General features: G+C 38.7%; 1 protein-coding gene across 1 annotated transcript; it reads left to right on the top strand.

Annotated features, from left to right (window-relative positions):
• Positions 1-15817: 15817 nt before the first annotated feature.
• LOC140175129 (uncharacterized) lies at positions 15818-19078 on the top strand. The gene is made up of 2 exons (XM_072202055.1): positions 15818-18091; positions 18257-19078. Exons 1-2 carry the CDS (start codon positions 15818-15820, stop codon positions 19076-19078), a joined length of 3096 nt encoding a protein of 1031 aa, XP_072058156.1.
• The last annotated feature ends 354 nt before the right edge of the window (positions 19079-19432 follow it).

Here is a 19432-nt window from a genome sequence, read left to right as displayed (position 1 = left end):
AATTGTAGAAGGGATTGGGCAAGAACCTTGGATGATGCTCGGTGGGCATACAGAACAGCATTCAAGACCCCTATAGGGACCTCTCCATACCAGCTTGTATATGGAAAGGCATGTCACTTGCCAGTGGAACTGGAACATAAGGCCTACTGGGCAACCAGATTCCTGAACCTTGATGTCAAGTTAGCTGGAGAAAAACGATTGCTTCAGTTAAATGAGCTAGAGGAATTTAGACTCAATGCTTTCGAGAATGCAAAAATATACAAAGAGAAAGCAAAAAGATTGCATGATAAGAAATTGTCATCCAGAGTCTTTGAGCCAGGGCAGAAAGTTCTGCTATTTAATTCTAGGCTCAAATTATTCTCCGGGAAATTGAAGTCCCGGTGGAGAGGTCCATATGTGATCACAAGCGTATCACCATATGGATACATAGAGCTTCAGGATAATGATTCTAATAAAAAGTTCATTGTTAATGGACAGAGAGTCAAACATTATCTTGAAGACAATTTTGAGCAAGAATGCTCAAAACTGAGGCTTGATTAAAGCTCAGTAATAGTCCAGCTAATGACAATAAAGAAGCGCTTGCTGGGAGGCAACCCAGCCATTTACAAAGTTTATTTGTTAATTAATTGATTTTTACAGGTCTATGTCAAAGTATCTTCAAGGTAAAATAGCAATTGCTTGAATTCACAAAGTTACAAGGGAATTTGGAAGCTCACTGGCGTGAAAAAGCCAGTAAGAAACAGTTTGGGCATTGAACGCCCAAAAGAAGCACCCACTGGGCGTTCAACGCCAGTAAGGGTAGCCATCTGGGTGTTAAACGCCAGAAAGGAGCATCTTCTGGGCGTTGAACGCCAGAAAGAAGCACCTTCTGGGCGTTTAACACCAGATTGACAGCATCCTGGGCATTCAGAAAAACGCCCAGTGATAAAGGACTTCCTGGCGTTCAACGCCAGAAAGAAGCAACAGCTGGGCGTTGAACACCCAGGAGAAGCAGCAATTGGGCGTTAAACGCCCAAAACATGCAGCGTTTGGGCGTTTAACGCCAGAATGGTGGGGAGGAGGTAAAATTCGTTTTTCTTCACAAATTTTCTAATTTTTATATTTCAATTCATGATTTCTTGCATAAACATGTTTCAAAATATCATCCTTCAATTCCAAAATTTTTATCCTAATTTCTAAAAACCCTAATTTCTAAAATCCTTTTTCAAAAATATTAAATGCATCTTAATCCATAAAGACAAATTGTTTTCTAATCCAATCCAACTTTTTTTTAAGTTTTTCAAAACTCATCTATCTTTTTGAACTCTTTTCAAATCTTTTTAATTTCTTCTCATATCTTTTTCAACTCATCATATATTTTGAATCTCGAATTTGCCTCTCCTACTATTCCTCTCCTTTCCTTTCTTTTAATTGAGGACAAGCAAACCTCTAAGTTTGGTGTGATTCGCCATGATCACTGAGCTAAAACTCATCAAGATCATGGCACCTAAGGGAACAGGAAGAGCAAGGATGAGACTTAAAGGAACTGAAGCGTCAGAAATTATCTCTTGAAGGACCAAGCACCCCACAGACTAGAGGAACATCCACTTCCCAAAATAAAGGTCGTTGAGTTCTAATCTTTGCCTTAACTCTGTGATAAATGTTCTTATTAGGAATTTACCTTAGAAGTTATATATTAGTAGTAGTAATTAGTATCTCTACTTTGATTTTAATTCCAATTAAGTTATAATTTATTTTTCTCATCATCATCAAACATGAATAAGATAGTAGATTTTTAGAATAAAGAGGCAATATTTTTTCCGAGTTCTTAATAAGAAAATTCTAATTATTTATATGTGGTGGCAATACTTTTTGTCTTCTGAATGAATGCTTGAACAGTGCATATTTTTTATCTTGTTATTTATGAATGTTAAAATTGTTGGCTCTTGAAAGAATGATGAAAAAGAGAAATGTTATTGATGATCTGAAAAATCAAAAAAATTGATTCTTGAAGTAAGAAAAAGCAGTGAAAAAGCAAAAGCTTGTGCAAAAAAAATATAAAAATAGAAAGAAAAAGAAAAAGCAAGCAGAAAAAGCCAATAGCCCTTAAAACTAATAGGCAGGGGTAAAAAGGATCCAAGGCTTTGAGCATCAATGGATAGGAGGGCCCAAGGAAATAAATCCAGGCCTAAGCGGCTAAATCAAGCTGTCCCTAACCATGTGCTTGTGGCATGCAGGTCCAAGTGAAAAGCTTGAGACTGAGTGGTTAAAGTCGTGATCCAAAGCAAAAAGAGTGTGCTTAAGAGCTCTGGACACCTCTAACTGGGGACTTTAGCAAAGCTGAGTCACAATCTGAAAAGGTTCACCCAGTCATGTGTCTGTGGCATTTATGTATCCGGTGGTAATACTGGAAAACAAAATGCTTAGGGTCACGGCCAAGACTCATAAAAGTAGCTGTGTTCAAGAATCAACATGCTAAACTAGGAGAATCAATCACACTATCTGAATTCTAAGTTTTCTATGGATGCCAACCATTCTAAATTTCAAAGGATAAAGGGAGATGCCAAAACTGTTCAGAGGCAAAAAGCTACTAGTCCCGCTCATCTAATTAGAATCTGGGCGTCATTTAAAACTCTGAGATATTATTGCTTCTTGACTTCTTTTTTTTTCCTCTTTTATTTATCTAGTTGCTTGGGGACAAGCAACAGTTTAAGTTTGGTGTTGTGATGAGCGGATATTTTATACGCTTTTTTGGGGTAATTTCATGTAGATTTTAGTATGTTTTAATTAGTTTTTAGTAGAATATTATTAGTTTTTAGGCAAAAATCATATTTCTGGACTTTACTATGAGTTTGTGTGTTTTTCTGTAATTTCAGGTATTTTCTGGCTGAAATTGAGGGAGCTGAGCAAAAATCTGATTTAGGCTGAAAAAGGACTGCTGATGCTGTTGGATCCTGACCTCCCTGCACTCGGAATGGATTTTTTGGAGCTACAGGAGTCCAATTGGCGCGCTCTCAATTGGGTTGGAAAGTAGACATCCAGGGCTTTCCAGAAATATATAATAGTCCATACTTTGCGCAAAGATAGATGACGTAAACTGGCATTCAACACCAGTTTCATGTTGCAGTCTGGCGTCCAGCGCCAGAAACAGGTTACAAGTTGGAGTTCAACGCCCAAAACACGTTACAACCTGGCGTTCAACTCCAGAAACAGCCCAAGCACATGAGAGGCTTAAGTCTCAGCCCCAGCACACACCAAGTGGGCCCCAAAAGTAGATTTCTGCACCAATTATCTTAGTTTACTCATTCTCTGTAAACCTAGGTTACTAGTTTAGTATTTAAACAACTTTTAGAGATTTATTTTGTATCTCATGACATTTTTAGATCTGAATTTTATACACTTTGACGGCATGAGTCTCTAAACTCCATTGTTGGGGGTGAGGAGCTCTGCAGCGTCTCGATGAATTAATGCAATTGTTTCTATTTCTCCATTCAAACGTGTGTGTTCCTATCTAAGATGTTCATTCGTGCTTAATTATGAAGAAGGTGATGATCCGTGACACTCATCACCTTCCTCAATACATGAACGTGTGCCTGAAAACCACCTTCGTTCTACATCAGATTGAATGAGCTTCTCTTAGATTCATTAATCAGAATCTTCGTGGTATAAGCTAGAATTGATGGCGGCCACTCTTGAGGATCCGGAAAGTCTAAACCTTGCCTGTGGTATTCCGAGTAGGATTCAAGGATTGAATGGCTATGACGAGCTTCAAACTCGCGATTGCTGGGCGTGATGACAAACACAAAAGGATCAATAGATCATATTCCAACATGATCGAGAACCAACAGCTGATTAGCCGTGCTGTGACAGAGCATCTGGACCGTTTTCACTGAGAGGATGGGAGGTAGCCACTGACAACGGTGACACCCTACATACAGCTTGCCATGGAAGGAACTTTGCACTTTGGAATTGAGTTGAATATTACATTACAGGAATTCAAAAGACAAAGCATCTCCAAAACTCCAACATATTCTCCATTACTGCATTACAAGTAATTAATTCACGCTATTTTATTTTTCTAATAATTCAAACTGATAATTTTAATTGAAATCCTGACTAAGAATAATAAAATAAACATAGCATGCTTCAAACCAATAATCTCCGTGGGATCGACCCTTACTCACGTAAGGTATTACTTGGATGACCCAGTGCACTTGCTGGTTAGTTGTGCGGATTGCAAAAGTATGATTGCAATTTCGTGCATCACATAGCTGAGAAGTTCAAACAAGACAGTTGGCTAGGATATCCTAGTACTATTCTGCGCTTATGTGAAGAAGCTGGAGTGCCTCTTGAAGAATTTGAAGATACAGACTTGGTATCCATTGGGAAACCTATCACCAAGGAAAGATTGGAGTATGTCACCACAGTCCAATTGGAGAGGCAGCCTCTAGCAAGAAGAAAAAAGAGGAAGGAAGCAAGACAAGAGGAGGAGCAAGAAGACATGGAAGAACCAAGTGCTTTGAACATGAACCAACTTCAAGCGGCTTTAGAAGGAATCTCTGGGAAATACTCACAAATTCAAAGAAGCCAAGAGGAACAAGCTCAACAACAAAGGGACCTTTGGCAATTAATGGATCAGCAAAAAGGACTTCAAGCTCAATAGATGGATCAGCAAAGAGAATTTCTAATGCACATGATAGAACAACAACAAGAACAATATGACAAAATGTATGAAGCCATCAATAACTCAACTGCTGAACATGAAAGATCCATGGAGAAGGTAATACAAGAACAGGCTCAGTTAAGGAAAGAGCAAGCTCAGCAAAGGGAGCTCCTCCACAGGATGGATGGTAGACACCTTTCACAGGGAATTCAATGAAAACAAAATGTTTAAGGAGGCCAGACATAGAGTTAGAATTGAATATGATATGAGCACTCAAGAAAAACTCAGTTACATCTGTGGAACGCTTCCAGTGCTCAACCCACAAATTCAAACATTTAATGAAGCCCACAAGGTATTAGAAGAATAGGATATTGCAAGGGTGAAATTCAATATTCAAAGGTTGAAAGAGAAGATGGTAAGCTCAGGGATATGGAGAGCAGAGGACTCAACAACAACACAACAAGGAGAAGTAAGAAAGAAGAAAAGGGAGGATCCGAAGGACAAAGGAAAGCAAGGAGAATCAAGCAAAGGAAAGGGACATAAAGCTTAAAGGTGGTGAAGTTCTTTTAGTATTTTAATAAATAAAGAAGATGTATATCTGAAACATGATATACCTTTTAAGCTGTTCTCTTTTACAATATGCATTTTCATGTTTACTCCATATATCACTCATATGCTTGGAATGTATGCTTGTCTTAAGTTCTTTTACTTGCCAATGGAATAAAAGATGTGGTTTGAACAAAAACAAAGAGGAACCTTGCTTAGAAAGAATAAGATTGTCCTACAAAAGTGCTAGTATATATATATGCTTTTATTGTGAACGAATCAGGGCTCAAGAAATTAAAAGGAGTCAAGATGCTTGCTTACACAAGGCTAGTTGGTTAAGGGTTACAAGACTTAAGAAGTTAGAGGCAAAAAAATCCTTGACAATAGAAAAAAAAACAAATAAAGAAAACAAAGAACACAGAATAAAAAGCTAGGCATCAATGACAAAATTTGTATATGTGTCTGTGGTGATTGATGTTAGGGGACATACTTGGGCTAGTAAATCTGAGGGGTGCTTCATCACCTGGTAACTTGAGTTAACTAACTCGGGATTATCGATTGAAAACTCACATTCAAGAGTAGCTCTATAACAGAACATTTAGCAACCCAAAGAGGTGCTGGACACCACTATCCAAATAGAATCTCAAAGTTATATGCCTGTGATTGAATGTGTTAAGGAGAGAGGCTTGAGTTAGTAAATCTTTAAGAGTGTTTCAACACTTAACAACTTAAACCAACTAGTTTGGGATTGTTGATTGAAAGCTTATGCTAAAGAGCCGTCTTAACACAAGATTTTAAGCTCAATTGAAACAAAGGAAACTTGAAAAAAAAGGAGAAGAGAAGCAGAGAAAAGAATAGTTGAGGATTATATGCTAAGGTGTGAAAAAGGAGTTTAGCGAACTTAACCAATCTAGTATTGAAGCAAGCATTTTAACTAAAGAAGTTGAATTAGCCTTGATCATTTGCGTTAAACAAATGACTACACAAATGAGGATGACACATTTCATGAAAGAAGTTTTTCTCTGTTAAGATATTCAATTCTTGCATCTTAAGTTCTTTTGTCAAATTCTTTTATCTCTTGCTTGAGGACAAGCAACATTTTAAGTTTGGTGTTGTGATGCATTCGCATATTTGCTATTTTAGCTAGTTAGTTTAATTAGTTTTAGCTTAATTTCATTCATTATTATTAAAATAAACAAGCAATGTGAGTTTTCTCTCCATGCATTCATGAACCAAGAACTAGGTGAAATTTGGCATAATTCATGCAAATAATTCAAGAAGTTTACAAATGAATTAGTGTGAATGAATCTCTTGAAATTCGTTGCATAGAAAGGCAAAAATTGTAAGAAAATCGTTTGGTTGATGATAGGTGAAGCAAAGAGCCATGAAGCAAGAAGGCAATGGAGCAAGAATTGGAGCAAGAAAGCTTGGGGATATAGCAAGCTTGGCAAGGAGGAAGAGACTTGCACGTTGCCAACGTGCATTATTACTTGAGTGTTTAGCAATAACGCCAGCAGCCCTGGAACGTGAATTTGAAGCCTCAAGCACGTTGCCAACTTGAATTTACATTGACGTGTTTAAGAACAACTCAAGGAAGCTTTGGAGGGTGATTCCAAGCCTTAAGCACGTTGCCAACTTGGAGTCACATTGGCGAGTTTGGCAACAACGCCAGGCAACCCTGGATGATGAGTTTGAAGGCTCGAGCATGTTGCCAACATTGAGTTCCAAAGGCGTGTTCAATAACAATGCCAGGAAGCTTGACAAGGAGGATGAAGTTAGCATGTTGCTAACTTGGAGTTATGAGGGGCGTGTTTGTGGACAACGCTGGCAAGCACGTAGCAAGAAAGCTGGGCCAAGGAAGAGATCTTGGGTGTTGCCAACGCCAGGAAGAGCTAGCGTGTTCCTAGGCAACGCCAGGGCTTTGGAGAGGAGCTAGAAGAGCTTCGAGCACGTTGCCACAACTTGGAGAAAGGCTGCGTGTTCCTTGGCAACGCAAGCAAGAAATGCTAGTCCAAGGAAGAAGCTTAAGCACATTGTTGGCTTGGGATAGCATGGGCGTGTTTGAAGGCAACGCGACCAAAAACTTAGCAAGCAAAGCTTGGTGCCATCAGGTAGGCTCGAGCACGTTGTTGGCTTGGGATAACATGGGCGTGTTTGAAGACAACGCCAGCAACAATGCCAAGGGCAAGAGTTTGGGCCAACCAAGAGCTCGAGCACGTTGTTGCCTTCAGGATGAACGGGCGTGTTCATTAACAACGCCAGCAACAACGCCAAGGGCAAGAGTTTGGGCCAACCAAGAGCTCGAGCAAGTTGTTGGCTTGAGAATGAACTAGAGTGTTCATCAACAATGCCAGCAACAATGCCCAACAATGCAAGGCAGCCTTGGAGAGTGATCTTGGGCGTTGCCAACTTGGAGAAAGGGGGCATGTTCCTTGGCAATGTAGGCAAGCAAGATTTTAGGCCAAGGAAGAGCTCGAGGGCGTTGCCAACTTGAGGATGAACTGGCGTGTTCATCAACAACTCCAGCAACAATGCCCAACACTGCAAGGCAACCCTGGATAGTGATCTTGGGCATTGCAAAATTGGAGGAAAGGGTGCGTGTTCAGCAACAACTCCAGCAAAGTTGGCAGCTTGACCTTACCTTCTTCAATGGAGCATAACTTGAGCTAGGAAGATCCAATTGAGATGATCCTAAGTGCATTGGAAAGAAGACACTCTGAGCTTTCCAATGATGTATAATAGTTTATATTGAAGAAAAGGATTGAAGCTCAAAGTTTAGGCAAAATTAAGCATCAAAAGTGAGACTAAGAAGAAGAAGAGCCAAGTGTTTGGCAACAACATGGGCTAGCAACGCCCAAGCACCAAACTCCCAGCCCAGGAAGTGTATTGGCACGTTGCCAACGTGCTATGAACTGGAGTGTTTGCCAGTAACACCAGGCCATTGGGCCAGAAGCAAGATTAATGAGCTCTGTTTCCTATGTTTGGCAACACTTCCTCCATTGAGCCAAGAATTCAACAAGGGTAAAGCCCACATTGCTAACCCAATTGAAGATCTCTAAATGAGTTTTAGGAGTAGTATAAATAGATAGGAGTTTTGTACTTTGAGGGGGATTTTTTTTAGACTTTTGGACTTTGACACTTTTTACACTTTTTTACACACTTAGACACTTTCACTTTCCACTCTAGTACTTTATCTTTTATAGCATTCTTCAATTTCAGGAAGGATACCTGAAAGCTATTTTATTTTTCTTGCAACTTTCAATTTCCAGTTTTAAGAACTTCTTCTTCATTCTTCATTCTTCATTCTTCTCTATTCAATTTTAATGTTTACTTTTACACTTGTTGTTGAATTTAGAGCTATGATTCACTAAACCCAATTTCATTAGGGGGAGGAGCTCTGTTTATTTGAATGGGTTGATAACTCATCTTTTCCTTCTCAATTCAAGTGGTTCATCCAAGAGGAAACTCTTTTTCTTCAAAGATTCAATCACCATCAACAGAGGGATTGAATCTATATGAATTGTGTGGTGAACTTGAGAAAGGAGCTACATAATTCAGTTTAGAGTTCATCCTCTCATGATTTCCTTGATTAATACACTTTGGGTTGGTATGTGAGATGTAACCACCTTTAGTTGAGATCTTGGAAGTTATGTGGAATAAAGGATTAGCAAATTGAACTTCATCTTTTCTCATGAAAAATTAGATCACGAGAGTTGCAATTGGTTGTGTTGAGAGAAATTGAGTTACCAAGAGATTGCAACTCAATTACCCACAATCCGCCATGGATCTATACCCATGATTGAGAAGGAATTGATCAACATCAATTCATGAGAATTTGAATCTTTGATCCCTAATGATTTCTCCATCATTAATTCTCATTTCTTTTGTTCTTTAGTTATTTTGATTATCCATTACCCAACTCCCTTTTACATTCTTGCAATTTATCATTCTGCCATTTATATTCTGTTCTAGATTACTTGCCATTTAATTTCTGCACTTTAAATTCCTACACTCTACTTCTTTGCACTTTATCTTTAATGTCATTTAAATTTCTTGCACTTTAAGTTTCAGTCATTTACTTTCATTTCCTTTCTTCATTACAATTCTTTAGATTCCTTGTCATTTAATCTTTGAAATCAAGTTCAAGAATCAAAATCTCATGAAATAAAAACCATGTTTGCTCAACTAAAATACTATTTGACTAAAGTTGCTTAATCCACCAATCTCCGTGGGATCGATCTCACTCTAAGTGAGTTTTATTACTTGATACGATCTGGTATACTTGCCGGTTGCGTGTTAATTCTTAATTTTCGCGTATCAGGAGTGCAGTTTTGCCTATTATGCGTACGCATTGCCTTGTCCGCATATGCATGTACACTGGACAGAAATGCCCATCCGCATATGGAGGGGTCCACGTACGCATACATTGCAGAGTAGTAAAAAATGGCTAAGTTTGCAAACTTTTAGTTTTACATACCGAACTTCTGACGCGCATAACTTTCTCATTTTAAAATGTTTTTTATCTGTTGTTCAAATGGCATAAACTTCACAGACCCAGTTTTTATATAAAATAAGTTTGAAATAATTTGGGAGTCCAAAAGCCAAGTTATGACTCACCGAAATTCGGCCAAAAATCAATTTTACACAAAAATTCCTCAACCTCTAATTTCATTAACAATCAACTCAAACCTCAACATTCCATCTATATAATTCAGCAAAATTCAGCACCACAACATACCCATTGCATTAACACAATATCACATCCTTCTATCACCCACCATTCCTTATTTTTCACAAAACTATCCTACATAGACTTCACAATTATACCAACAACCATCAACATTCCATCATATATACATATTCATTATTGCCAACTTAACACTCATCATCAAACCATCACTCATCATTTCTAATTCCATCATAATCAATAAACACCAACCAATTTTAAATCCATATTAATGAATCTTATCAAAGATGTTAAACAATTAACATACTCATATATTCATTCCTATTCGATAGTCATCTAGCCTATGTTTTCATGAAACCTTACATATTAAATACAAGAAACTAAAACCATACCTTGGTCGATTCCTCGTTAATCTTAGAACGTCACATTTGACCACCTGACGTGGCGGAAATTGGCGAGTTAAGAATTTATTAATATGGACACATTGCTAGTACAGTCCTTAACCAGCCGAAAATCCGCTTATCAATTTAAAAGGGGTTGTCACAATATTGAAAATTAAAATACTGGGAGTATGAATCCCAGGTCGACTCCCAACAAGTTGCAAGGAGATGTGCTATTATTTTATCAATCGAGCATTTTCAAAAATGGTTTAGTTGATAAGCAGGGAATTAATCTAGAGAATTTAACTAATTTTAAATAAAACCTTTGACTGGGGGTAGATTAGTTGGAAGCCCTATTCTTGTTGAAATACTCTTAAGATTAATTAATAATTAGAAGTTGCTGTGCTTAGTTAACCCTTACTAGGTAAAGGAAAGTCAAGCAAGTTGGAAATCTGTTTCTAGTCATAAGTCCTAATCCTCTCCCTTGGGAAGGACTAGAGTTAATGATTAGAGGTTGATCCAACAATAAACCCAATTATAATTTCTCTCTTGAGTAGTTCAACTCAAGGGTTCCTTTCAATCATCCCCCAATCAAGTCATGGGACTACTCACTCATCATAATTAAAAACTTCACAGAATCAATGGTGAAAATAAAAGAAGACATGATAAATAATAATAAAAGGATTAATTGAAAATAAAAATAGTCTATATTAATAACTTGTAGAAATAATCCAATGTCAACTCTAGAGGGATTAAGAATATGGAAGAATAAATATAAAAAGTAAATAACAAAATAAGATGACTAGTACCGGAGGTAGACTCTTCTCAAAAGCTAAAGCCAAAATCTTCCAATCCTAATTATGAATGCTCAAGTGAGTGAAAAACCTAGGGGAGGAGTAAATCCAGATCTAAAACTAAAAATTATGCAGAATGAATTGTTGTCTCTGTTTCTGCATGTTCCCTGGCTCTAGTCTGTGTTTCTGGGCCAAAAACTGGGTTGAAATCTGGCCCAGAAACTCTGCCAGCGACTTCTGAAATTCTACAGATCACGTACGCCACGCGGTCACGTCATCCATGCGGACGCGTCATTCGGCGTTTTGCTTTCCCACGCGGGCGCGTCGTCCATGCCTCGCGTCACTTATGCTTTTCCAATCCGCGCGGTCGCGTGAGCCATGCGGCCGCGTCACTGCGATTTCTTCTCTTTTTGCGCGGTGACGTGAGCCATGCGGCCGCGTCACTTCTCGCTGGTCATCTCCTTAATTTCTTGTATTCCTTCCATTTTTGCAAACTTCCTTTCCAATCTCCAATTCATTCATGCCCGATAAAGCCTGAAACACTTAACACACAGATCACGGCATCGAATGGGATAAAGGAGAATTAAAATACCTAATTAAAAGTCTCTAGGAAGTAAGTTTTCAATCATGTAATAATTTTAGGAAGGAAATATAAATGCATGCTAATTATGTGAATAAGTGGGTAAAGATCATGATAAAACCACACAATTAAACACATTATAAACCATAAAATAGTGGTTTATCAACCTCCCCACACTTAAACATTAGCATGTCCTCATGCTTAGTTGAAGGAGATAAAATAAATGAGTATGAACATGTAAAAACTCATGCAATGCAATCTATATATGTGAATGCAACTATATGATTCTTGTCCACTTGATCAAGAATAAATAAGCTCTTCAAAACAATTACAAATCAAGTTCCACTAATTCAATTCTTATACAGTAAGAACAGATAAAAATGCAAGAAGGTAGCTCATGAAAGCAAGGAACATAGAATTTTAAGCATTGAACCCTCACTGATGATGTATGTATATTCTAATCTCTCCAGTGTATAGGGTAATCACTCTATCCTTCTCTAATCATGCTCCCTAAATTTTGTTCTTTTCCTAATCAATCAACAACATTTAATATACCAATGCAACATCATGAGGTCTTTTCAAGGTTGTAATGGGGCCAAGGTAAAGATAAAGATACATATATGGTTAAATGAGCTTATAAATTGAATCTTTAATTAACTCAAACTCTAACATAACCTATATATTTTATATAACTATGGAGTTCGTACCTAGCTACCCAGAATTCTATTTCACATTCCATACTCATGTATCAACTGTTTATTTTAATTCTGTCATACATGCATTGACCTTTGAATTCTTAACTCAACATTGGGGTAATTTTGTCCCCTTATTTATTTATTAAATTTTTTTTTAAACATAGCTTATCAATGCACATGGATTTTTGATTTTTATAGTTTCACATGAGTAGGTGTCCAAATTCCCATTATATTATCATGACATATCCCCTCATTATCTTTTGTTCCCACAATTTCCCATACTTAATTAGCACACACAATTCTATCTTAAGCTAACCAAAGATTCAAATTGGGGTATATAATTGTTTTTCCGCTTGATGCATGAGAACTTGTCTCTCAACAAATTTCCCTTCGGCAAGTATACCGAATTGTCGTCAAGTAAAACTCACAATAGAGTGAGGTCGAATCCCACAAGGATTGATTGGTCAAGAAACTTTACTTAGAAGAATATGTGATGAGCGGATAATTTATACGCTTTTTGGCATTGTTTTTAGGTAGTTTTTAGTAAGTTCAAGCTACTTTGAGGGATGTTTTCATTAGTTTTTATGTTAAATTCACATTTCTAGACTTTACTATGAGTTTGTGTGTTTTTCTATGATTTCAGGTAATTTCTGGCTGAAATTGAGGGATTTGAGCAAAACTCTGAAAAAGGCTGACAAAAGGACTGCTGATGCTGTTGGAATCTGACCTCCCTGCACTCGAAATAGATTTTCTGGAGCTACAAAACTCCAATTGGCGCGCTCTTAACGGCGTTGGAAAGTAGACATCCAGAGCTTTCCAGCAATATATAATAGTCCATACTTTATTTGGAAATTGATGACGTAACATGGCGTTGAACGCCAAGTACATGCTGCTGTCTGGAGTTAAACGCCAGAAAAACGTCATGATCCGAAGTTGAACGCCCAAAACACGTTATAACTTGGAGTTCAACTCCAAGAAAAGCCTCAGCTCGTGGATAGATCAAGCTCAGACCAAGCATACACCAAGTGGGCCCCGGAAGTGAATTTATGCATCAAATACTTACTCATGTAAACCCTAGTAGCTAGTCTAGTATAAATAGGATAAGTTACTATTGTATTAGACATCTTTGGTCTCAGTTTTGTTTTATTCTTCATCTTAGGAGGCTATTGATCACATTCAAGGGGCTGGCCATTCGGCCATGCCTGAACCTTTCACTTATGTATTTTCAACGGTGGAGTTTCTACACACCATAGATTAAGGGTGTGGAGCTCTGCTGTACCTCAAGTTTCAATACAATTACTATTACTTTTTATTCAATTCTCTTTTATTCTTATTCCAAGATATACGTTGCACTTAACTTTGATGAATGTGATGATCCGTGACATTCATCATCATTCTCACCTATGAACGCGCGTGATTGACAACCACTTCCGTTCTACTCTAGGCCGGGCGCATATCTCTTAGATTCCCCAACAGAATCTTCGTGGTATAAGTTAGATAGATGGCGGCATTCATGAGGATCCGGAAAGTCTAAACCTTGTCTATGGTATTTCGAGTAGGATTCTGGGATTGAATGACTGTGACGAGCTTCAAACTCCTGAAGGCTGGGCGTGATGACAAACGCAAAAGAATCAAGGGATTCTATTCCAACCTGATTGAGAACCGACAGATGATTAGCCGTGCTGTGACAGAGCATAGGAACGTTTTCACTGAGAGGATGGGATGTAGCCATTGACAACGGTGATGCCCTATGATATGGTCATCATTAACACGTGTTGTATACCTCGGTTTCCTAACCGTTATCGACAAGTACCATAACTCGTCATCATCCGTTATTGCTCGGAATTGATGAGCTATAACTCGGTAACGTTAACGTTTTTCATAACCGACGTCTCAAAACGGCACAATAAGAAACCGATGATTTATTGCCGAACATAAAAACTCTCCTTAAAAAGGAGGAAAGGACGTCTCGTGAAGGTAAGTGATTATTGAATCTCAAATATTGATTTCCGAATACTGACTTAAGCATCGGAGTGCCTTTGCAAGTACACTCCCCCCTTTTTTCATCACCCACGCTCTCGCACAACCATAACCGTAAGAAGCTCGGATTCAGAAGGAAGGACATTTGGTATTCCAGTCTATAATTCGGCTGATCCCGAGGTGTGGAAGCCGACCCTTTTTTCAGGCAAGAACAATTGGCGCCGTCTGTGGGGACGAGTAAAATCATTCCCACTCCCCTTAGATTCATAAAACTTGAATTACATTCAAATTTTTGAACCAATTTCAAAAATCTTGTTTAAGAATTTATTTAATATATTTTATCAAATTTTAATCTAACGTATCATAATATTTCACATGTCATAATCAATCCGAGAACAAACTCGGCTTTCAATCAATTCGAAAACAAATTCGGTTTTCAATCAATCCGAGCACAAACTCACTTATCAATTTTACTTTCTTTTTCAAAATTCTCAATTTACACAAGTAAAAATATATATTTTATTCAACATAGTTTTGCATTTATATTTTGTGTAACTAATATTTACTGATTTATTAGTTATATTCAAACCTCAATATATATATATATATAATAATGATATGTAACAACCATGTCAATTGAATTTTTATTTCATTATGTACTATATTCTTATTGCTTACTGATTTCATTTATACAATTAAATGATAATAATGATGAAATTCAAATCTTAAAATTGGATTTCATCCAAAATTAATTGTATATCAGTTGTATATAACTGTTATACTATTTACTTTATGCTATTAAATTTTATGTTACTAGCTATATGATTAGTATAAAAACTTAAGCAAAAACACATGCAAACATTCAAAATTTACTATTATTGTACGAGGAATATCCTTCGTCATACTATAACTGCTAGAAACATTATACTAAATATATAATTCAATAAATGTTATCTTATTTCTTTATTATCAAATTAAAGCATGTCCTATAAAACAAAATTCAGATATTCACATTTGACATGTAGGACATTTATATGTGTCATATTCTTCTCTATAACTATCAACTTTCAAGGTATATTTTTCTACTTTGAACTCTTTTACTTTTACAATATATATTATTCAATATACGTTACGATTTTGTACATATTCAGTTTCTCAATGTATCTTATTCATGTCAAACCTTCGCTATAAATTATAAATATTCAAAAAACTAATTGCTTTGAGCGAGAAATTCATCAATAAGCAGTTGTGGGCCAGAAAAATTTCTAAGACAATTAACCATTATATCCTTTGCAGGTACACTCCCCCATTTTTTCATCACCCACGCTCTCGCACAACCATAACCGTAAGAAGCTCGGATTCAGAAGGAAGGACATTTGGTATTCCAGTCTATAATTCGGCTGATCCCGAGGTGTGGAAGCCGACCCTTTTTTCAGGCAAGATCAATTGGCGCCCACCGTGGGGCCCGAGAAATCATACTTTTCTTTTGGTCCCTTCGCTTCCACCTACACCTATGGCAGACGTACCGCCTCCTTCATTGTCCGAACTCATGCGGATGGTAGCCGAACTGCAACAAGCTAATCAACGAATGGCTGATGAGAACCAAATAATGGCTGCTCAAATTGCCGAACTAAATCATGCTCGGATTGAACATGGCGACGCTCATCAGGCGGAAGACGAGGAGCATCAGTCCCAACCGACTCATGTTTCGGAAACCGCTCGGAATGAAGGGCAACAGCCAGAAGACAAGAAAGAAGAGTCCGAGGATGCTGTAGGCCCCTTTACAGAAGAAGTAATGAACTTCGAACTGCCGAAGAGGTTCACTCTGCCGTTGACCCTCACGCCTTACGATGGACTCGGAGACCCGAGGAAGTTCATAAAGAAATTCCGATCAATAATGATCATCAATGATGCATCAGATACAGTTTTATGTCGATGTTTCCCGAATTATTTAGACGGTCCTGCACTTGATTGGTTGTGTGCTTTGCCTGCAGGTTCCATTTCACGCTTTCACCAGTTGGCGAAGTTATTTGAAGAACATTTTGCCGGATCTGCAATTTACCTGCACGACTCCGATTACCTGAACACTATCAAGCAAGGACCAAATGAAAGCTTAAAAGACTATATGACTCGCTTCACCAAGGTCGCAATCAGTATACCAGATCTCCATCCCGAGGTCCATCTGCACGCAATTAAAAGCGGCCTCCGACCCGGGAAGTTCCAGGAGACGATCGCGGTAGCAAAGCCGAAGACTCTAGCAGAATTTAGAGAGAAAGCCAAGGGACAAATTGACATTGAGGAGCTCAGACAAGCTCGGAAGTCCGACAAGTCACACTTCCGCGAAGAAAAGAAGAGCTCACCCATTAAGAAAAGTTTTAAGCTAACACCTCGATTTGATTCTTATACGCAGTTTAATACCAAGAGAGAAGACATAATCAAGGAAATCTTGAACTCCAAATTAATCAAGCCACCAAGAAAGGCAGGCACATACCAAGATACAAAAAACGTCGACAAATCAAAGTACTGCACTTTCCACCAGAAACATGGCCACAATACCGATGATTGTGTGGTCGCCAAAGATCTTTTGGAGAGACTAGCAAGACAAGGACACCTCGACAAATACATTGGTGGTCACATCCAAAAACGCGGTCCGAGTTCCACAACAAACGATGTCTCTGAACAACACCGAGGAAGAGAAAAGTCATCTTCAAGCCAATACGAAAGACCGCGAGGTATAATCAATTGTATTTCAGGGGGATACGCAAGTGGAGGATACTCAAACTCGGTAAGGAAAAGATCATTCAGAGCAATATGCTCGGTAGATAGACCAAAACAGGATGTAACCATCACTAATGCACAACCAGAAGTCACTTTCACACATGCCGACTTTAACTCCAATTTACAAAATTTGGACGACCCTGTGGTAGTCACCCTACAGTTAGGAGATCTATTGGTAAAGAAAGTTCTCCTAGATCCTGGAAGCAGTGCCGATGTTTTGTTTTACTCCACATTCCAAAAGATGAAGCTCAGCGACAACATGCTACAATCCACAGGAGGAGATTTGGTCGGCTTATCAGGAAAACGGGTTCCAGTACTCGGGTCAGTGTGGTTACAAACCACACTGGGTGAGCAACCTCTTTCCAAAACTAATGATATTCAATATTTAGTAGTTGATTGTTTCAGTCCATATAACATTATCCTCGGCCGACCGTTTTTGAATAAGTTCGGCGCTATTGTATCTACAGTTCATCTCTGTATGAAGTTTCCATTGCAGGATCACCAGGTTGTCACAATCCACGGTGACCATAAAGAAGCACGACAATGTTACAACATCAGCATGAAATTCCAAAATCGTTCAACAAAACAAGTCAATAACGTCGGCCTGAACCAAAATGAGCACACGCTAGCCGAATTGGACCCAAGAGCAGATTTCCTCGATCGCCCAAAACCCTCCGATGACTTACAAAAAGTGTATTTCAACAATGACGCTAATAAATTCACGTATGTTGGTAACTCACTCAATGCATCTGAGTTGCAGGCTATAACAACTTTCCTGCAAGAACACGCCGACCTTTTTGCATGGACGCCATCAGACATGCCCGGAATAGATCCATATATCATCAGTCACAGGCTGGCAACAAACTCGTCGATCCGACCAGTGCAACAGAAGAAATGTAAACTCGGCGAAGAGAAAAAGAGAGCATCACTGGAAGAAACACAAAAGCTCATCAACGCCGAATTTATCAAAGAGATCCGATTCACCACTTGGTTAGCCAATGTGGTAATGGTAAGAAAACAAAATGGTAAGTGGCGCATGTGCGTCGACTTCACTGATTTAAACAAAGCATGCCCAAAGGATTCTTATCCTCTGCCATCCATAGATTCTTTAGTGGACAATGCGTCAGGCTACGCCACTTTAAGTTTTATGGATGCATATTCCGGATATAATCAGATAATGATGCACTCTTCTGATCAAAATAAAACAGCTTTTATCACTGATTTGGGTAACTATTGTTATAAAGTTATGCCATTTGGATTAAAGAACGCAGGTGCAACTTATCAACGCCTCATGGATAGGATGTTCGCCAAACAAATCGGCAGGAATATCGAAGTCTATGTCGATGATATGGTAGCCAAAACAAAAGTCGGAGAGAACCACATCAGCGACCTCACAGAAATCTTCGGCCAGATCCGCCAGTACAACATGCGCCTCAACCCCGAGAAATGTGCATTCGCAGTTCAAGGGGGTAAGTTTTTGGGTTTTTTGTTAACCCGCAGGGGAATAGAGGCAAATCCAGACAAATGCCGAGCAGTGCTGGACATGGCCAGCCCCAAAACAGTAAAAGAAGTTCAGCGCCTTACAGGGCGACTCGCTGCACTTTCCAGATTTGTTCCTTGCCTTGCCTCAACTTCCATTCCCTTTTTCCAAACAATTAAAAAGAAAAATAAATTCGAATGGAACGACGATTGTGAGAGAGCATTTTCAAAATTAAAAACAACACTCTCACAACTGCCGATTTTACAAAAACCCCTACAGGGGGAAGATTTATTTTTATATCTATCAGTTATTGATTGGGCGATAAGCTCGGCCCTTGTTACAGAGAGAAACAACGTTCAGCATCCAGTATACTTTGTCAGTAAGACCCTCCAACATGCAGAGCTCAACTATCCAAGGATTGAGAAGCTCGCACTAGCACTAATATTCTCGGTGCGGCGCCTCAGACCTTACTTCCAGAGTCACGTTATCCACGTCCGATTGAGAAGCTCGCACTAGCACTAATATCTCGTCTTCCGCCTGATGAGCGTCGTCATGTTCAATACGAGCATGATTTAGTTCGGCAATTTGAGTAGCCATTATTTGGTTCTCATCAGCCATTCGTTGATTAGCTTGTTGCAGTTCGGCTACCATCCGCATGAGTTCGGACAATGAAGGAGGCGGTACGTCTGCCATAGGTGTAGGTGGAAGCGAAGGGACCAAAAGAAAAGTATGATTTCTCGGGCCCCACGGTGGGCGCCAATTGATCTTGCTTGAAAAAAGGGTCGGCTTCCACACCTCGGGATCAGCCGAATTATAGACTGGAATACCAAATGTCCTTCCTTCTGAATCCGAGCTTCTTACAGTTATGGT

Source organism: Arachis hypogaea, chromosome 9 (genome assembly GCF_003086295.3).
Source record: "Arachis hypogaea cultivar Tifrunner chromosome 9, arahy.Tifrunner.gnm2.J5K5, whole genome shotgun sequence".
NCBI lineage: Eukaryota > Viridiplantae > Streptophyta > Magnoliopsida > Fabales > Fabaceae > Arachis > Arachis hypogaea.
The sequence above is the reverse complement of the archived record's forward strand: the minus strand, read 5'-3'. Positions and strand labels throughout refer to the sequence as shown.

What these genes read in the sequence shown, in the direction of transcription:
- LOC140175129 (XM_072202055.1), top strand. Translation starts at nt 15,818, where the DNA reads ATGGCAGACGTACCGCCTCCTTCATTGTCCGAACTCATGCGGATGGTA. An exon ending in GGTTAGCCAATGTGGTAATG is followed by an intron (nt 18,092 to 18,256) that starts GTAAGAAAACAA and finishes GGATATAATCAG; the next exon opens with ATAATGATGCACTCTTCTGA.